Consider the following 18246-nt stretch of genomic DNA (forward strand, 5'->3'; position numbering starts at 1 on the left):
AAATTATTAAATTATAATTTATAATTAAAACTTAAAAATATACTTAAAAAATAAATTATTTATATTTAAATTTAAAATTTTAATATTATTTCAACAAACAATAAATAAAAGGTATTATAAATAAATATTTTATTTATTAATAATCTTAAAATAATAAATTTACATAATAAATAAATAATATATAAAATTGTATAATTTATTTATTTAAGATATTTAATAGATTGTTTTTTAAGATATTAATTTAAACGTAATTTTGAAAAAGTGGTTATACGTTACCATTATACAAAACTCTTCAATCAAGAAGGCAATTTTTGAACATGTCAGTACATTCGAAATCACGTGGTTGAAGAAATCATTTTTCATATTTACGGCGGTTGGCAGCTCCACACCAGCCACTATTGACTTCTAGCTTCATAGATATAGATATTGAATTGGAAGCAACTACCGTACGTCTTGAACTGACCAACGTTTCAGAGTAATTAACCAACCAACCAAACCACCTGCGCGGAAGATGAGATAAATACCATTATGTTTAGGATAGGGAATCACGGATATATATATATTATTTCGATTTTATAAATATATTGGATATATCAAATGTATATGAGCAAATATTTTGATATAAATTATTGGTGATATAAAAATTATTAAAAATTCTAAAAATATTTTTAAAAAATTAAAAATGATATAAGAAGTAAAAATTAATATTTTAATATTATTTTTTAATATATATATTTATTGTCATATTTGATAATAATATCCTCTATATCAATAAAAATTATTAATTTTATAATTTACATCTATTATTAAGTTGTATTATAGATTATTTTACAATATTATTATGATAATATATCTGATTTTAAAATATATTTAATATTAAAATTATGATCCAAATTAAATGTATTCAATAATATCAAATAAATAATAATCTATGGATAATTTTTTTAATATTTATTTTTATTATATTTAACAAATATATAGATTATATATATAAAAAAAAAGAACTATTAAGAAAATTGTGTGTTTATATTTTTGGTAATAAATTAAATCAAATATAAAAATAAAATAATTATAAATTATTTCTTTAATAATAAAAAATCAAAAAATCGATAAAATATCAATAAAACATCTTAAAATATTGGTTGACGGATATATCTTCCCAAATTTTGTATCGATATCAACTATATATCTAGATATCTTAATCCTTATTTACAATAAATATCACCCCAAATCAAGCACTAAAAAATATAAGCTGAATAGTACTTAAAATAAGCTCAACATTAAGCCCAATAGAAAGACACTCGTAATAATAGTCCAAGTGATCCAAGGAAATGTGCTTCAAACAAACAAACTGAATAGACCCATCAGCAAATAGGCCCAAAACTACACCAAGTTAGTCTATGAGCGCAAGCCCAAACTTACACTTGGCACATAACCAAGCAAGCCCTAAGCCCCATGGTCTCCTCCTCCTTCTCTCACCCTTTTCACTCCATTGAAACACGAGAGACAATGGGAGCATAATTAGTCAAAATTACGCCTCGTTTCTTTTCTCATCTATTATGATGTTTGGATAAATCAAGTGATGATGATAATAGAATAGAAAAAAATTCTAATGGAAATTGAAATCTCACTTATAAAAAAGATTTCAATTGCTTTCTACTTTCAAGTATTTTGATTCTTTTGGTGCAAATTATTTTTAAGAGAATATAAAATATTTATTTAGATAAATTGTTTTTAAAAATATTTTTTTTATTTTGATTTTATAAAGAATTTAAAATTCAATTTATGTAATATAAACGAAATTTAATTCAAATCTTGTTAAAATAATTTTTTAATTAAAAATAAATGGTTTTTAATAAAATTTTGAGTAGTATAATATTATAATAAAATCATAAACTATAATTTTTTTTTATAAAAATATGGATATTAAATCCTCATAAAAGCATAAATGGTTTATTTTGTTCAAAGTAAGTAAAAATAATTTAAAAATAATAATTGCTAATACTATTTTATTTTAAATGAATTTAAAACCAAATAAAATTTAACTTTTTAATGTATAAATCAGCCAATTTTTCATTACATATATACATTTAGCCATCAATTCTGGATAAAGTATTTTGAAAATTTTTATTCGATCTGATTTTCTCTTCTAAGAATCAAAATTCTAATTTCATGTTATGATAATATTTTATAAATGTCTAAGTTATTTAGATATGATAGTCACTTGGAGCATCAATATTCAACTACCTTTTTTTTTTTTAAATATAGAATCCTTAATTTTATAAAATATTCATGAAGCGTACAAGTATTTTTGTCTTTCTTTTAATTTTTTTTTTTTACATTTGTAATGATATTTAAATTTAAAAAAATTCATGAATAACTTCAACCAAATAATTGAGGGGGGAAAATGATCTTAATAAAGACCATCAAACAACAAAGAAACAAGAAATAAAAAAAATAAAAAATCATTCATAGAGTCTATTAGTAATGAATCACATCTAACCATATAGATATTGTTTCTTTTTTATTCAAAGGAGTTTTCATGACTTTAAAACGCATCTATAAGGTTAAGAGGAGTCTATATATATATATATAGCACTTTCTATTTGATATGAAATATCACAAACACTCCTCATACAAACACAATATCTTCATTATATCTCATAAGATTGCAAGACTAAACAGACAAACACCTTTTATGGGATCGGGGATTAGTTCTAATATTATTAGTAATGACACATATTCAACCGAGTAGATGTTATCTGCTTTGTATTCAAAGGGGCCCTCACGACTTTAAAACTCGTTTGTAAGATTAAAAAGAATTCATACTATATAGTCTCAGTTACTTTCTCCCTTATTTGATATGAGAGTAGTAAATGTTTATAAAGTTCTCCAAACCAAAGTAGCATTGGCTTTTAGGAAATTACTTTTTGAGATTTTTCATACAAAAATCATAAGTCGGAGAGGGTGAAATATAAAATATCTATTGGGGAGGGATAATGTGATATGAAGATGTAAATTTTGCTTCAAAGGAAGGGAGAGAGTGGGGGGTGGTGGGAGGGACTTGCTCTCCTTGGCATATCTTTGGTTTTTTAGTTTCAAAAAACATTTTAAGCACAAAATGGAAATATTTATGTGATTGGAGTGGGCCGCTATGAATAATATTAAAATCGATCTATGACCTCGATATAGGTCTTTGTCTGTTTGACCTTATAAGGGATGTCTTTTTATTTAATCCTACCATCCTTTGGGATGTGAGGAAGATATGTATGTAAATGGGGCCAATATTCCAAGACATCCGGCTTTGTTGAAAGATCTTGAAACACTGGCAAGGTAGTCTAGCTCTAAGCTCTTTTGGGTTACCAATCTGTCTTGTTTTAAACTTCATCCAAATGCCATTTTTAACCCATTCAAAAACTTTACATGGACATTGTCATGGAATTATCAACAAATACCATACACGGACCTATGCATTTCCAATGTTTATTGAATTTGAGTAGCGAAAAGGATTAATTGGTGATCATCCCCCAGCATTAATGCTTACATATTTGTTACGTTTTATGGTCAATGTTGATCAGAGTGTATTTGAATTTCTGCATGTCCAAGCATCTAGCAAAAGAATAAACAGAAATCAAATGAGGACAGATATAAGATATGTAATTAATGAAATCATTTGGTATATAGAAGGAATAACAAATAATCACATAGAAAAAATTGCAAACTGAAAGTTAAATAAAGAACATCAGATGTTATTATGAATCTGGGGTATGAAGCAAATCTAAATGAAAAAACCCAAAAAATGAAATGGAAAACTACACTCTGAAGGACACGAGGCCTAGCTCTATGTCTTGTGGAACCCTACGCTGAGGTGGGAACTTCCTAAGGAGACTAGCAATGTATTTAGCAGTCTCCAAATATGATGTGTATTTCTTGATCACTTCATTGTTATTGTCAGCATCATGGTGCACTTCTGCGCCAGTTATGTCAAATGTCTGCATGGCCCTGGCCAGACTCAAGTCACCAAAATTTTTGCTGTTTTCCTTCCCTGCTAGTGTATCCTTGAGTGCCTTCTTCTTGAAAGTCCAGTTGCCTGTTTTCCAATTGAAGTGGTACAAAGGAAGGAACCGCTGGCCATAAGTAGCTATGAATTCCAGTGCAGCTAGGATGAACTCAAACTCCTCAACAGACATGTAGTAGGGGAAGCTGATTCTGGTCCATCCGGGTTTTATTCCATTGTAACCCTGTAATTGAACATAAGAAATTTGTGTAAATCTATGCTAACTGGATGATAGTTTTGATAAGTTATGACATTTGAAGAAGTGGAATATTTATATTTACCTTTTGGATGGCAGATCTGAATGCAAGTGAACGGGTCTGGTCCACGTTGAGCAAGCTGTGGCCATAGGGTCCAGCACAAGCACACCCACCTCGAGCTTGGATGCCAAACAGGTCATTGAGGAGCTTGGCGACAAAAGGCCCATCAAGGGGCTTACCCCTCTTGTTTCCTGTTTCTCTCCACATGTAAAATCTTCCTTCTGTTTCCTCTCTGCCATCTGAGGAGGAATTCGTAGTGGAATAAACTAGGAACGACAGAATGGCCTGTCGCTTTTCAGTTGTATTTCCTAAAATCCTTATGTTTTGATTTGGAAGAAGTCTTTGCAACGCTGCTTCAGTGTACTTGTGCTCCAGTTGTTCGATAACATTGTAACCGACGTATTCTTTTACCCAGAAAGCCAACGCTGTTCTGATTTTCTGGATGATGGGTGGAGTTCCGGCATCTTCCCTTTCTTCTATGTCATCCGCATATAAGGTGTCCTGTATTTCATGATAGCAGACAATAAAATTTTGATAGAAAAAAAAAAAAAAATCCCTACATCTGGCAATATTTACAGAGAAGCTCACTCTTTCTCGAAGAATCAGATGGTTTACCTTTTCACTGAAGCCATTGACAAAAGAAACAGTTCCACCCCCACAAGTTGATGGAGGGGAGGAACCCAGCTGATAGAGGATTTTGCTCATTAGAAGAATGCCAGGGGTTCCAGGTCCTCCCAGAAACTTGTGGGGACTAAGGAAAATAGCATCGTAGCCATCAATCTCCCCTGATCTCATGTCGACCTCCACGTAAGGGCCACTAAACCAAAAAAAAATTCAACCCAATGAGATACATACCTAAAATTGGAATAGCAAGGACAATACGGTTGATGCACAGTTTGTATACCTTGCAGCAAAATCAAAACATGCAAAGGCTCCGTACTGATGAAGAAGCTCAGCCAGAGCTCGAGTGTTGGAGTAAATTCCGGTTACATTACTACAAGCTGAGAAAGAACCCAATAGCGGGCGATTGGCGTGTTGGTATGACTCAAGTTTTTGTCTCAAAGCTTCAATGTCGAGTAAGCCATTGTCATCCAGACCAATCTCCACAACATCTGCTAGGCTCTGCCTCCATGAAAGGAGATTGGAGTGGTGCTCATAAGGCCCAACAAAAACTACCCACCTTTCTTCGTTCCTTAGAGTCTTCAATACCTTCTCCCTCACAATCGATGGAGCAGTGATTCCCATTACTTCTTGTAGCCGTTTGATTGCTGCAGTGGTGCCAGAGCCACAGAACAGTAGTGCGTCGTCTGGTTTACCACCCAGACACCTCTTTACATACTTGGTCGCTTCATGCACCATTTTTGTAGTCTGGTCTCCCACGAAACTATCGCATGTGTGAGTGTTTCCTATACACAGAGGTAACTAGTTATATGTACAGCAATTTATAAAGCTTTTAAGGCAATACAACTCATGATTTTCCTTTGAACATTTGAAGGTGAAAGCTTCAACTCAGACAATAATAGATTACTGAAATTACTAGGACTCTGTTTAACTCACCATAGAAGGGAAGAACAGTGTTGACGATATAGTTTTCGATGAAGTGCAGACCCCGGCCTGAGGCGGTGTGATCAGCATAGGTTATCCTGCGGGTTCCAAAGGGAGAGCTGAATTCTGCATCACCAACCACGATTTGGGAGCGCAGCCAAGACAGCTTCTTCTCTATGGAGATGGCCCTTGGTGCATCCAGATCTTGCATACTAAACGATTCCGAGCCATGGGACAGATCATCTGGAGCCTCAGAGTCACTCGATAAAAATGAAGCCAAAGTTCCACTCTGGTTTTCTCCATCACTTGCATCCGCCTTCTGATCACCATTACTCTCTTCAAAGATGAATTTCTCTAGCTCCATTGCCTAGAAGAATTGAAATAGGCCAGGGGTCCCAAATAAAGAGAAACTTAAATGGGAGAAATTGAGGAAGGGAAGATGAGGAATGGATTGGGAGCATATGAGAGATGGTATTGTTTATAAAAAGATATTTCCAATGTAATTAAAAAAATTGACTAAGCCTAGACGATGGAGAAACAAGCGGCCGCATAAATTCTGACGATCCGATAAGGAGGAACCAAGGAATTGGAAGTAGAAACTTGGTACTGGTAAGAGACACAGAGAGAATTTTTGCTGTGGGTCAACGTCACTCACACAGAAGGCAGCACATGTGTTTAATAAAACTAGCTAGTACAAATGAAAGAAAAGTAGAAAACAACTGAAGAGGGCATCAAACCAACAGCATCGATCCTCAGATTCCAGAATTCTGTCTAATATTTGGAAAAAGGAAGATAGTAGGTGCCCCCCCCTTACTTTTACAATTTCTGCTTTTCATACTAGAAAATCAAATTTAATATTTTAACAAATGGGATTGACTTTGAAATGCATTAGGACCTAACAAGAGACACGGTGGAGTAACACGGTTGAAAGAAAAACATTTATTACATAATATTATTTTAATAAATATTCTTACTTAACAAAATCCAAACTTCTAATAACTAAATAAAGAAACATTATAGGAGCAGTCACTCAAAATAAAACATTCTCTTTAATTTTTAGGAGCTAAATTTAATTCTAATTTTTAACAACTTTTTAAATTAGGGTTTAACTTTTCCAATATGTCCAACCCCGCCCAACCCACCCCACCCCACCTCACCTATCAGGTCGTATAAGTTTGAAGTATTACTTATTAAATGTACACTTTTTTTATTATTATTAAATGCACACTTTATAATTTTTTACAACTTTTTAAATCAAGGTTTAACTTTTCCAATATGTTCAACCCCGCCCACCGATTAGGTCGTATAAGTTTGAAGTGTTACTTATAAAATGCACACTTTATTATTATTTATTTTTTATGATGATGATGATTATTATTATTATATATGTATGTATTTTATGTGTATATTATAAATTAACTAAAAAAATTATTGTAAATAAGTATTGTTAATCATTTTAATATAAATTTTTTATAATAATTAACTATAAGATAAATATAAATTTATAAATAAAATTATTAATATTTTAAAATAAAAAATAGTTATCCTATGACATCCCACATTGGATAGGGGGAAAGTTACTGGCGTTATATAAGTATGGACTCCTTTTAACCCTGTAAATGTGTTTTAAAGTTGTGAAGACCCCTTTGGGTTCAAAGTGGATAATATCTACACGGTTGAGAGCAAGTCATTATAAATGGTATCAAAGTCGATCCCCGACCTCGGTGTGAGGGTTTGTTTAGCATCGTAGGAGGTGTTTGTCTGTTTGGTCCCGTGATCCTATGAAATAACATCTCATATCAAATAAGGGGGAAAGTTCCTGACGTTATATAAGTATGAACTCTTTTTAACCCGCGTTTTAAAGTCGTGAGAGTTCTTTTGAGTTCAAAGCGAATAATATCTATATGATTGGGAGTGGAGTTACATATACATATATAGTAATTTCTTTCATATCTTAAAATATATCCAAATGAAATGGATTATAATATTAAATATCAACGTGTTTTCAAATCTTGTATATTATAACAGATATCAAAATAATTTAAATATGTATTTTATTTCTTGTATTATCGTTTCTTGGATTTTTTCAATATTTATATAAGTTTTGATTTATTTTCATTCACTTATATTTTTTTGTTAAAGCTTCTGTCAATATTTCTCGATATATCATGATATATCCGTAAAATCCAACTATCAATATATTAGTAAAAACCGATATTTTCATCATTGTTTCCAAAGACAACATAATCACTTTTTGATTCATCAAACTCCATAAATATATTTTTGAATCCACACACAAAATTGTTTGTTTCAGTGTTAAGATACTATATATATATTTTTCACTTTCTCCTTTATATGTCAATAATACAATATATTCTTTTTTAACATAGTTAGTTTGCTTTTTTATATTGTTAGTTGCACTTCTATATTCATAAGTGTAATGAACATATTTTCTTTTGTTACTATTACAATTATAATATTGAATTTGAGATTTATCATTCATTTCCATTTCATTTTACCTTGAATTGTGTCATCTTCCACCCCTCTTGAGGAATATGAGTTTTGACTTTGTTTTTTCATTATTTGACTTCAAACATTCCTTTTACAAAATGTTCTCTTAGAGTTACCTTAAACAAGAATCCCTATGGTACACTACCTAGTGTTCACTAGACTACCATTGAAATCATTCTCGACACACCCGTAACCTTTTTAGTATACTCATCTTTTAGAGTGACATCCTTCCTTAAGAGATTACAAATGAAAGACGATCAAAGAGGATAATTATACCAAAAATATTGATTATCTACCTTGCTTTAGATGTCCTTCTAGAGGTGCTTCTACGGGTTGTGTCACCTTGAAAAATTCTGATTTGAACGCCAAATCGGTTTTAAATCATCTAAAATTTGTGCTCACATTGCTCAATTCCATACCTCACCTCTTGCATTTCATTTGGGACCGTAAATTAAGGTCATCTTGTGCTTGGAAAAAATGCCACAAAAAATGTAAGCAAGCTCCTCATCACAATCAAATACAATGGGCTATGCATTGTTACATAACTTACATATAAGTATGCACCTATTATACGACTAAGAACAAAACCAGGGATCCATAATCTTACAAATATATACCTAATTGTAACTATTACCCCGCCCACTCTATCCTCGTATATGGGATTGAACCTAATGTTTACATTGACTTGAGAAGTGATAAGTTCTTTTTTTTTTTTTTTAAATTTAATGTATGCTTGACTAATTTTATTCAAAGAGTTTACGACTTAAAAAAAGTTTAATATCAAAGTAAAAAAAATAAAAAATAAAAACTTTTTATTGAAACTATATTTTGATTTATGTAAAAATAAAAAATATTTATATTTAATAAAACTTATATAATATAAATATTATCATTTAAAAATTATGAATTGATTTTGAATTAGCTTCTAACTAAACCTTGGAAGCCTTACGGAAGCTATTCCAAACGAAGTGGTATCTGTTTTAGCAAAGCTGCATGCAAGGTTAGCTAGTTGCTACTCATCTTCTGATAGGGCGCGCTTTCATGCTCTAATCTTGCGCCAGATTACCAACCATGCAACGCTTGGGCGCCCACTCCTGTGATGGGGCCTAAGAAGGTTGACCTAGTTGTGTCATTTTTCTCTGCAGCATACAATGGAATATGTCATAAAATTGCCAAACTACATTTAGATTTTGGACTTCTAACCAAACAAGAGTCCAATATTATACGCTTTAAACTTTGGTAGCTCTAGCGTTAGGTTGGTATTGGTTGTGGGCACCGCTTCTCTTTTAATATTGTTAATGTATATTATGGGTATATTATGTTATGGGCTTTAGGCCCAGTTAGGTTACTTGTACCGCACACATATGCCTCCTATATAAAAGCACCGATGTATATTCTTTCATTCAGGAAATACAATACAATCATTCAGTATTTCTAACATGGTATCAGAGCCACTGCTCTGACCTTTTCTTAGCAGTCTGTCTTCATTAGTGTGACTTCCTTTCTTTTTAACGCTTCCGTCATCACAACTGCCGCCGCAGCCTTTTGCCGTTGAACCTCCGACGTCATCCAGGCGTCGTCCTTGGGTTTCGGACCTGCAACCACCGTCCTTAAGGAGTTTCACACCGCACAAGATCACTGTTTTTCGCATCACCGCTACGAATATTGCTCCGATTTCAATTTTGAAGGTACCACTGAGATCGTCCAGCGCCGATCTACACATTCGTGGAAACCTCGTTGCCATCGAATACCGCACATGCCACGTCAGTGCCACGTCAGCCCTAGCTACGTCACCATCCACTGATCTGTTGACGTGTCAGTGCCACGCTAGCCCTAGCTGACATCATCTCCACGTCATCCGTTGACCGTCCAGCGTTAACCGTTGACTTTTCCAGGGTTGACCAGGTCCTCCTTACCCAGTTTTTCGCGTAGATTTCATTTTTGTAGTCTGTTTTTGCATATTGTGTCTCTAAATGGATAAAAAGAATATTTTTCTTTCTCGCCCCATCAATACTGTGTTGGAAGGAAATAAAAATTACTTATCTTGGTCTCAAGCTATGCGTAGTTTTCTTAAGAGTCGCATGCTCTGGCATTATTGTACTGGTGCAATGACTATTCCTGTCAAGGGAGCAAGTGAAGGAGATGTTGTTTTTCTTAGTCGCATGATTGAATGGGATAGTCATAACCACATGATCCTCACATGGATTCGGAACACTTCCATTCCCTCTATTTCCAATCTGATGGGCAGCTTTGATGATGCAAAATCTGCATGGGAAATGTTGGCCAAAAGGTACTCCACTACTCATGGATCCCTGAAATATCAATTAGTGGTTGAATTACATCAACTCAGGCAAGAACCAGGGCAATCCATCAATGACTATTATGATCAGCTTCGCTTTATTTGGGACCAAATTGACCTTTCTGATCCAACTTGGACATGCTCAAAAGATGCTCAGCAATATGCTTCCATTAGAGATGAATTTCGCCTCTATGAATTCTTGATGTCACTTCACAAGGACTTTGAGCCCATTCGTGGTCAGCTACTCAATCGCAGTCCTGCTCCCTCTTTTGATACTGCTGTAAATGAGTTGGTTAGAGAAGAAGCTCGTCTTGCAACCCTTCAAGCCCAGAATAAGCTCAATGTTTTGGCTATTACTTCATCTACTCCACTCATAGAGCAACCCCAGCAATCAGGTGATTCTTATGGCTTTAGCAATCGTCGCAAGCAGACCAACAAAAAGTTCTACAACTATTGCAAGCGTCCTGGCCACACCATTGAGACTTGTTACTGTCGTAACAAATCTACTGCTGCTATTGCTAATATTGAGCCTACTCCGCCACTAGCTTCCACCTTAGCTGAGTCCAAGTCTTCTGGATCTACTATCAACCTCTCCTCTACTGAACTACAGGAGATCATAGCTCAGGTTATTCGTATGGCTGGTAATGCATCTCTTTCCACTGCCTTATCTATTCTACCTGGTAAGTCTCAAACTTGGCTTTTTTATTCTGCCTGCTGCAATCACATGACACCTCACTCATCCCTATTCTCCAAACTTGACCCTGCACCACATCCTCTAAATAGCTGATGGTTCCACCATGCATGGGAATAGTCTAGGTTTTGTTTCAACCTCTAATCTTTCTGTTCCTGGAGTCTTCCATGTTCCTAACCTATCCTATAATTTGTGCTCTGTGGGACAATTAGCTGAACTAGGTTATCGCCTTATTTTTTACTATTCTGGGTGTATTGTGCAGTATCCGAGGACGGGGTAGGAGCTTGGGACCGGTCCTAGAGTTAGGCGTATGTTTCCCGTGAGCAATCTTCATCTTCCACCTGTTGCTCCTGTTTCTATTGCTACTGCAGCTGCTGCAGTTTCTTCCTTACCTTCTCTTGCACTTTGGCATTCTCATCTTGGTCATGCATCATCTTCTCGGGTACAACAGTTAGTGTCTAGGGGTCTGTTGGGTTCTATGTCTAAAGACATTTTTTATTGTACTTCTTGTCAGTTAGGAAAATAGTCAGCTTTGCCTTTTAATAACAGTGAATCCATTTCTAATAGTATTTTTGAGTTAATTCATTTTGATGTTTGGGGACCTTCTCCTGTTGCTAGTATTGGTAGATCTCGATATTTTGTTGTTTTTATTGATGATTATTCTCGTTATAGTTGGATTTTCCCTATGAAATCTCGTTCCGAAATTTTACCAATATATAGTAATTTTGAAAAAATGATTGAAACACAATTCTCCAAACGTATCAAAACCTTTCGATCTGATAATGCTCTTGAATATACTCAACATGCGTTTCAAGCTCTGTTACATTCCTATGGCACTGTACATCATCTAACTTGTCCAGGTACCTCTCAGCAAAATGGTCGAGCCGAAAGAAAACTTCGTCATATTCTTGACACTGTTCATGCTCTGCTTTTTTTTGCCAAAATTCCTGCCCCATTTTGGGGTGAAGCGGCTCTTCATGCTGTTCATGCAATTAACCGTATTCCAAGTGTTGTCATCCATAATCAGACTCCGTATGAGCGTCTCTTTGGGTCACCCCCTGTCTATCATCACCTTCGCTCATTTGGATATGTTTGTTTTGTTCTTCTTCAGTCTCATGAGCACAACAAACTTGAGTCTCGCTCTAGACTCTGTTGTTTCCTTGGTTATGGTGAAACTCAAAAGGGGTATAGGTGTTATGATCCTGTCTCTCATCGTCTTCGTGTTTCTCGTAATGTTGTCTTTTGGGAACATCGATTGTTTGTTGAACTCTCTCACTTTCGCTCTTCCTTGACTAACTCCTTTGTTTTAGAAATCTTTCCAGATGAGTCTCTTGTTCCTTCTACAAATACTTTTTATCCTCCTTTGGACTTCTCTCCAGATATTTTTGATGCTTCTCCTAGACAGGTTGTAGATGAACAGATTAATGACGAGCTACCCCACTTTGAGATTGGGTCCCCTGCTCCTGCTCTGCCTGAAGATCCTCCACAAGACATTCCACCTCGCCACTCAACCCGGGTAAGATCCATTCCTCCACACCTACTTGACTATCATTGTTACACTGCCCTTGCTACACTTCACGAGCCTCAAACCTATCGTGAGGCCTCTACTGACCCTTTATGGCAGATTGCTATGAAAGAGGAACTTGATGCATTAACCAAAAACCATACTTGGGACCTGGTTCCTCTCCCTCCTGGACAGTCTGTGGTTGGTTGTAAGTGGATCTATAAGATCAAGACTCGCTCTGATGGATCCGTTGAGCGCTACAAGGCTCGTCTTGTCGCCAAAGGCTTTACACAGGAGTATGGGATTGATTATGAAGAGACTTTTGCTCCAGTTGCTCGTATCTCATCTGTTCGTGCTCTCTTAGCTGTTGCTGCTGCTCGTCAATGGGACCTTTTTCAGATGGATGTTAAAAATGCCTTCCTTAATGGGGATCTGAGTGAAGCAGTCTATATGCAACCTCCTCCTAGTCTCTCTGTTGAATCAAACAAGGTTTGTCATCTTCGACGTGCACTTTATGGTCTTAAACAAGCCCCACGAGCTTGGTTTGCCAAGTTCAGCTCCACTATTTTTCGCTTGGGTTACACTGCCAGTCCGTATGATTCTGCCTTATTTCTTCGTCGTACTGATAAAGACACTATTTTGCTTCTTCTATATGTGGATGATATGATCATAACTGGTAATGACCTTAGTGACATTCAAGAACTCAAGGATTTTCTCAGTCAGCAGTTTGAGATGAAAGATCTTGGACATCTCAGCTATTTCCTGGGTCTTGAAATTACTCATTCCACAGATGGTCTTTATATTACTTAAGCCAAGTATGCTTCTGATTTGCTGTCTCAAGCCGGACTCATTGACAGTAAGAATGTTGACACTCCAGTCGAACTTAATGTGCAGCTGACACCCTCCGGGGGGAAACCATTGTCTAATCCTTCTCTTTACAGACGATTGATTGGCAGCTTAGTTTATCTCACAGTTACTCGTCCAAACATCTCCTATGCTATTCATCAGGTGAGCCAGTATTTGTTTGCTCCACGATCAACTCACTATGCTGCTGTTCTGCGCATTCTTTGATGCCTGAAGGGTACCATTTTTCATGGCCTTTTCTACTCAGCTCAATCTCCTCTTGTACTCCGTGCATTCTCTGATGCTGATTGGGCAGGAGATCCTACTGATCGCAGGTCCACTACAAGTTACTGCTTCCTTCTTGGTTCTTCTTTGATTTCTTGGAGAAGTAAGAAACAAACTTTTGTGGCCCGCTCCAGTACTGAAGCAGAATATCGTGCCCTTGCTGATACCACATCTGAGCTCCTTTGGCTAAGATGGCTTCTTAAGGATTTGGGTGTGTCCACCTCCTCTACTACTCCCCTTTATTGTGACAACTAGAGTGCCATTCATATTGCTCACAATGATGTCTTTCATGAACAGACTAAACACATCGAGATTGATTGTCATTTTATCCGTTATCATCTTGTCCATGGTGCTCTTAAGCTTTTCTTCGTCTCCTCCAAAGATCAACTTGCAGATATCTTCACCAAGTCACTTCCTACAAGACGCACTCGTGATTTAATTGACAACCTCAAGTTGGTCTCACATCCACCTTGAGTTTGAGGGGGGTTGTTAATGTATATTATGGGTATATTATGTTATGGGCTTTAGGCCCAGTTAGGTTACTTGTACCGCACACATATGCCTCCTATATAAAGGCACTGATGTATATTCTTTCATTCAGGAAATACAATACAATCATTCAGTATTTCTAACAAATATAAACCAAAACAAGAGTTTTTATTTTTTATTTTTTTACATAGTATTTTTTATAATATTACATAACTTCCAAAAAGTAATTTTTGAAAGAAACATTTACCAAATGCTAGCCTAGAATTACTTTGAGTGGTTCTTTAATTCTATGTTTGATTTTAAGAAAATATTAAAATAAAAAACTAATAAAAAACTAAATATAATTAAAAAGTTAAAAATTTATGTATTTTTAAATTATTTAATTTTTATATAAAAAAAGAAAAAAAAAAAGATATGTTTTAAAAATATATATAAAAATAATTTATTAACATCAATTCTTTTTTTTTTTTTTTTACATTATTTATTTATTTATTTATTTATTTATTTATTTTTTCACTTACATTTCCTTCAAATCATCAATTTTTTTGGCAACCAAGGATAAATTTTTAAAGGGTTTTTAAAAATTAGAGAGTATTTCTCACCATCGTTTCATAAGTGTTTACTCCACTTATGTTAAAGTACATTTGACAATAATTTCAAAAAATATTTTTAACTTTTCTAATACTTAAAAAGAAAAAAAAATTTCAAGTGTTAAAAATATTAGAGACACTTCTTTGAATTACTATCAAACATATTCTTAAAGTTTATTTGACACTAATTTTAAGAAGTGTTTCTAATATTTTTAATATTTGAAAGATAAAAATTTTAAGTATTAGAAAAACTAAAAACACTCTTTATAATCTCTATTAGACATATTTTTAGAGTGCTTTTAATAATAATTTTAAGAAGTGTTTTTAATATTTTTAATACTTGAAAGATAAAAATTTTCAAGTACTAAAAATATTAGAAACGCTTTTTAAAATCACTATCAAACACACTCTTAAAATGTGTTTGAAAATAATTTTAAAAAGTATTTATATTATTTTTAATACTTAAATGATAAAATTTTTCAAGTATTAAAAATATTTAAAAAACTTCCTAAATTTACCATCAAACCAAACGGGGACTTGGTCCGGATGGCCACCAACACTAACATAATCCTTATTTTTTGTTAATATATTATTATTAATTACTAAGCAGCCTAGGTGGAGTCAAGCCAATAACAAAGAATATATATACATATATTATTTTAAAATAGGAAGGCAATGAAGCAAAAGTCCTTTTGATTTTGATTTCTGCATTTGATCGGTGGTTGTTGGTAACCATACACCGACAGCCCAGCTGTTTCTCTGGGACTTGCCATTTATTCTATTCAAATTCCACCAATTACACTCCAATGAAAATATAGGCACTGTGTATGTTTTATATTTGAAGTTATCGTATTTATTTTCTTCATCATTTAAAGCTCTTGTGATTGAAAAGAAAAATTTGGGACAATCACGAAGAAAATTACTAAAATAGGTAATCGAGTTTGGCTAAGGCTTCAAACCGAACGTTTTAATACTAAAATAAGGAATTAGGTTTAGCTAATTAAATTATAGCAATGCCAACTTTTTAGTACCTATTGAAGAGTTGTCTCCAATAGGTAAAGACAGGTGGCGGGTTCAAAGAAAAAGAAAAATTGCAACAACCGGTTGTGTTGTGATGTTAACGGTTATTTTCCTCTTTTTTTTTTTTCTTTTTTTTATCTTTATCCTTTTCCATTTTTAATATATTTATATCTATAAAAAAAATATTTAGAAAGACTATTAGAAAATAAAATTTTGAAATAAAAAATAAAGAAAAAAATTTTAAAACATTGTAGCAGGAGAAGTTAATACGATAAGAAATAAAAGAAGAAATAATGAGAATAAAACTTTGTGTAAATTTCATTAGTAGATCCCTTTTATAGATAGTCCGAAGAAGGTTAACAATAATAATTGAGAAATATCAGGGAGCAAATGATCATCCATATAAAATTTTGAAATAAAAAATAAAGAAAAAATTTAAAAACATTGTAATAGGAGAAGTTAATATGATAAGAAATAAAAGAAGAAATAATGAGAATAAAACTTTGTGTAAATTTCATTAGTAGATCCCCTTTTATAGATAGTCCGGAGAAGGTTAACAATAATAGTTGAGAAATATCAGGGAGCAAATGATCATCCATCCTCACAAATTTAAAAACTTTGGCTACCATTGTTTGTTTATCTAATTTCTATTATATTGTTATACCACTATAGGTAAATATATGTCCCATTTGAGATCGAGTTTTATGAGGATTTGAAAGATAGTTGGCATCCTTTCGAATCAAATAAGCTCATGTTAGTTGTTCCACGAAGATATCATAATATGTGTTTGACTCTATTCCAATGTTTTCAAGTTCATGTGGAACTACATCTTGCAAGCAAGTAGTAAGATGTCTAGTCATGTACAATTTACAAGGTACATAAGTGCATAATAGTACTAAGATAAGGTGCTTTTGGATTAAGTATTTCTTCGTTATCTTTTTTAGAAGGAAAAATGTCATTTTTCATTTTTAGTGAGCAAACTACCATTGGAGAATTTGGTGGATGTGATTTATCCATATGAAAGCACTTGAAAACTTTTTCAGTATATGTTGATTAATGGATAAACATTCCATTTGAAAACTACTTCATTTGCAAGCCAAGATAGAATTTTGTTTTCCCCAAATATTTCATTTCAAATTCTCTCTTCAAAGAATTAGTAGATTTAGATGTCCGTCGCTAAGGCAACACCGAACAGCGGACAGGCCGAGTGATTGGTTTTGACAACTGCATTGATCCATGCAGGTTCCCATATGGCCCAGATCCATCTGATCTAATGGATAGAGGAGGGATACTTCTACCAGCGGAAGGCCTTAATAAGGTGGACGGAAAAATGTTAGAGTCAAGCGCTCTAGGTTGGATCGCTCAGTTGGTGACCTGTTTGAGCTAGAGTTTCGGGCTCGTTTTCATATTTCAGACACCATCCCGATTCTACTATCAAACAACAAAGCTTTATCGTTAGTTGATATCTCAAACAACATGATATACTTTAATAAGGAGTAGTTTGTTGCGAGGCTCTATCTCACCCTTCCTTCCCCTCTTAAACAATTTCTTCACTTTACACAAATTTCTTCTGCCTTCATTCATTTGAATGTCATTTGGATACTGATGGAGTGCAATGTGTTGGACATGCATTTCCAATTAGATTTCTCCTTACTGGAAGTCTTGTTCATCTATACTGTCCAAATAAGATGAAATGAGAGGTTCAACTTATCTACCCACATCCCTTATCTCCAATCCGTGACCAATCTTTTGGGCTCGAGCAAAGGCTGGGCTAAGGGGCATGTTTTGGTGTCTGGCCCCTAGAGCGATTCGTCTAAGGGTTCAAGAGAAGTTTTTGCTCTGCACCATTCGTTGGAGATTCCAAGTAGACCATGCTTTTACCATTTTCTTCTTGTCTTGCTATTATTCTATCCTTGTTGCTAACCTACTCACGATCTTTATGTTCATCTAATGCAGTTAAGGAGAGGTTGGGTTGTCTTATAGAGTGGATGGAGAAGGCTTCATTTGCCCGTCTAAACAAGTTGTTCAAGATTGATGTTGCTGAATGGGCTTACAACATTCTTCTATTGGACAAGAACCTCCAAGCCTTTGCTCATTCGTCTCTAGTACTCAATGAACATTTTGTGCTGAAGGATCCACATTTCTTCAAGATTGC

At 34.1% G+C, this 18246-nt stretch overlaps 1 protein-coding gene across 1 annotated transcript; it reads right to left on the minus strand.

Moving 5' to 3' along the window:
- Window positions 1-3728: 3728 nt before the first annotated feature.
- On the minus strand, window positions 3729-6261 carry LOC117913454. The gene is made up of 5 exons (XM_034828436.1): window positions 5872-6261; window positions 5219-5720; window positions 4930-5131; window positions 4339-4815; window positions 3729-4241 (listed from the first exon to the last, which is right to left on the minus strand). Exons 1-5 carry the CDS (start codon window positions 6221-6223, stop codon window positions 3813-3815), a joined length of 1962 nt encoding a protein of 653 aa, XP_034684327.1. The 5' UTR covers window positions 6224-6261; the 3' UTR covers window positions 3729-3812.
- Between the last annotated feature and the right edge of the window lie 11985 nt (window positions 6262-18246).

Source organism: Vitis riparia, chromosome 4, assembly GCF_004353265.1.
Source record: "Vitis riparia cultivar Riparia Gloire de Montpellier isolate 1030 chromosome 4, EGFV_Vit.rip_1.0, whole genome shotgun sequence".
In the NCBI taxonomy this organism is placed as follows: domain Eukaryota; kingdom Viridiplantae; phylum Streptophyta; class Magnoliopsida; order Vitales; family Vitaceae; genus Vitis; species Vitis riparia.

What these genes read in the sequence shown, in the direction of transcription:
- LOC117913454 (XM_034828436.1), bottom strand. Translation starts at nt 6,223, where the DNA reads ATGGAGCTAGAGAAATTCATCTTTGAAGAGAGTAATGGTGATCAGAAG. An exon ending in TCAATGGCTTCAGTGAAAAG is followed by an intron (nt 4,816 to 4,929) that starts GTAAACCATCTG and finishes CATGAAATACAG; the next exon opens with GACACCTTATATGCGGATGA. An exon ending in TCAGATCTGCCATCCAAAAG is followed by an intron (nt 4,242 to 4,338) that starts GTAAATATAAAT and finishes GTTCAATTACAG; the next exon opens with GGTTACAATGGAATAAAACC.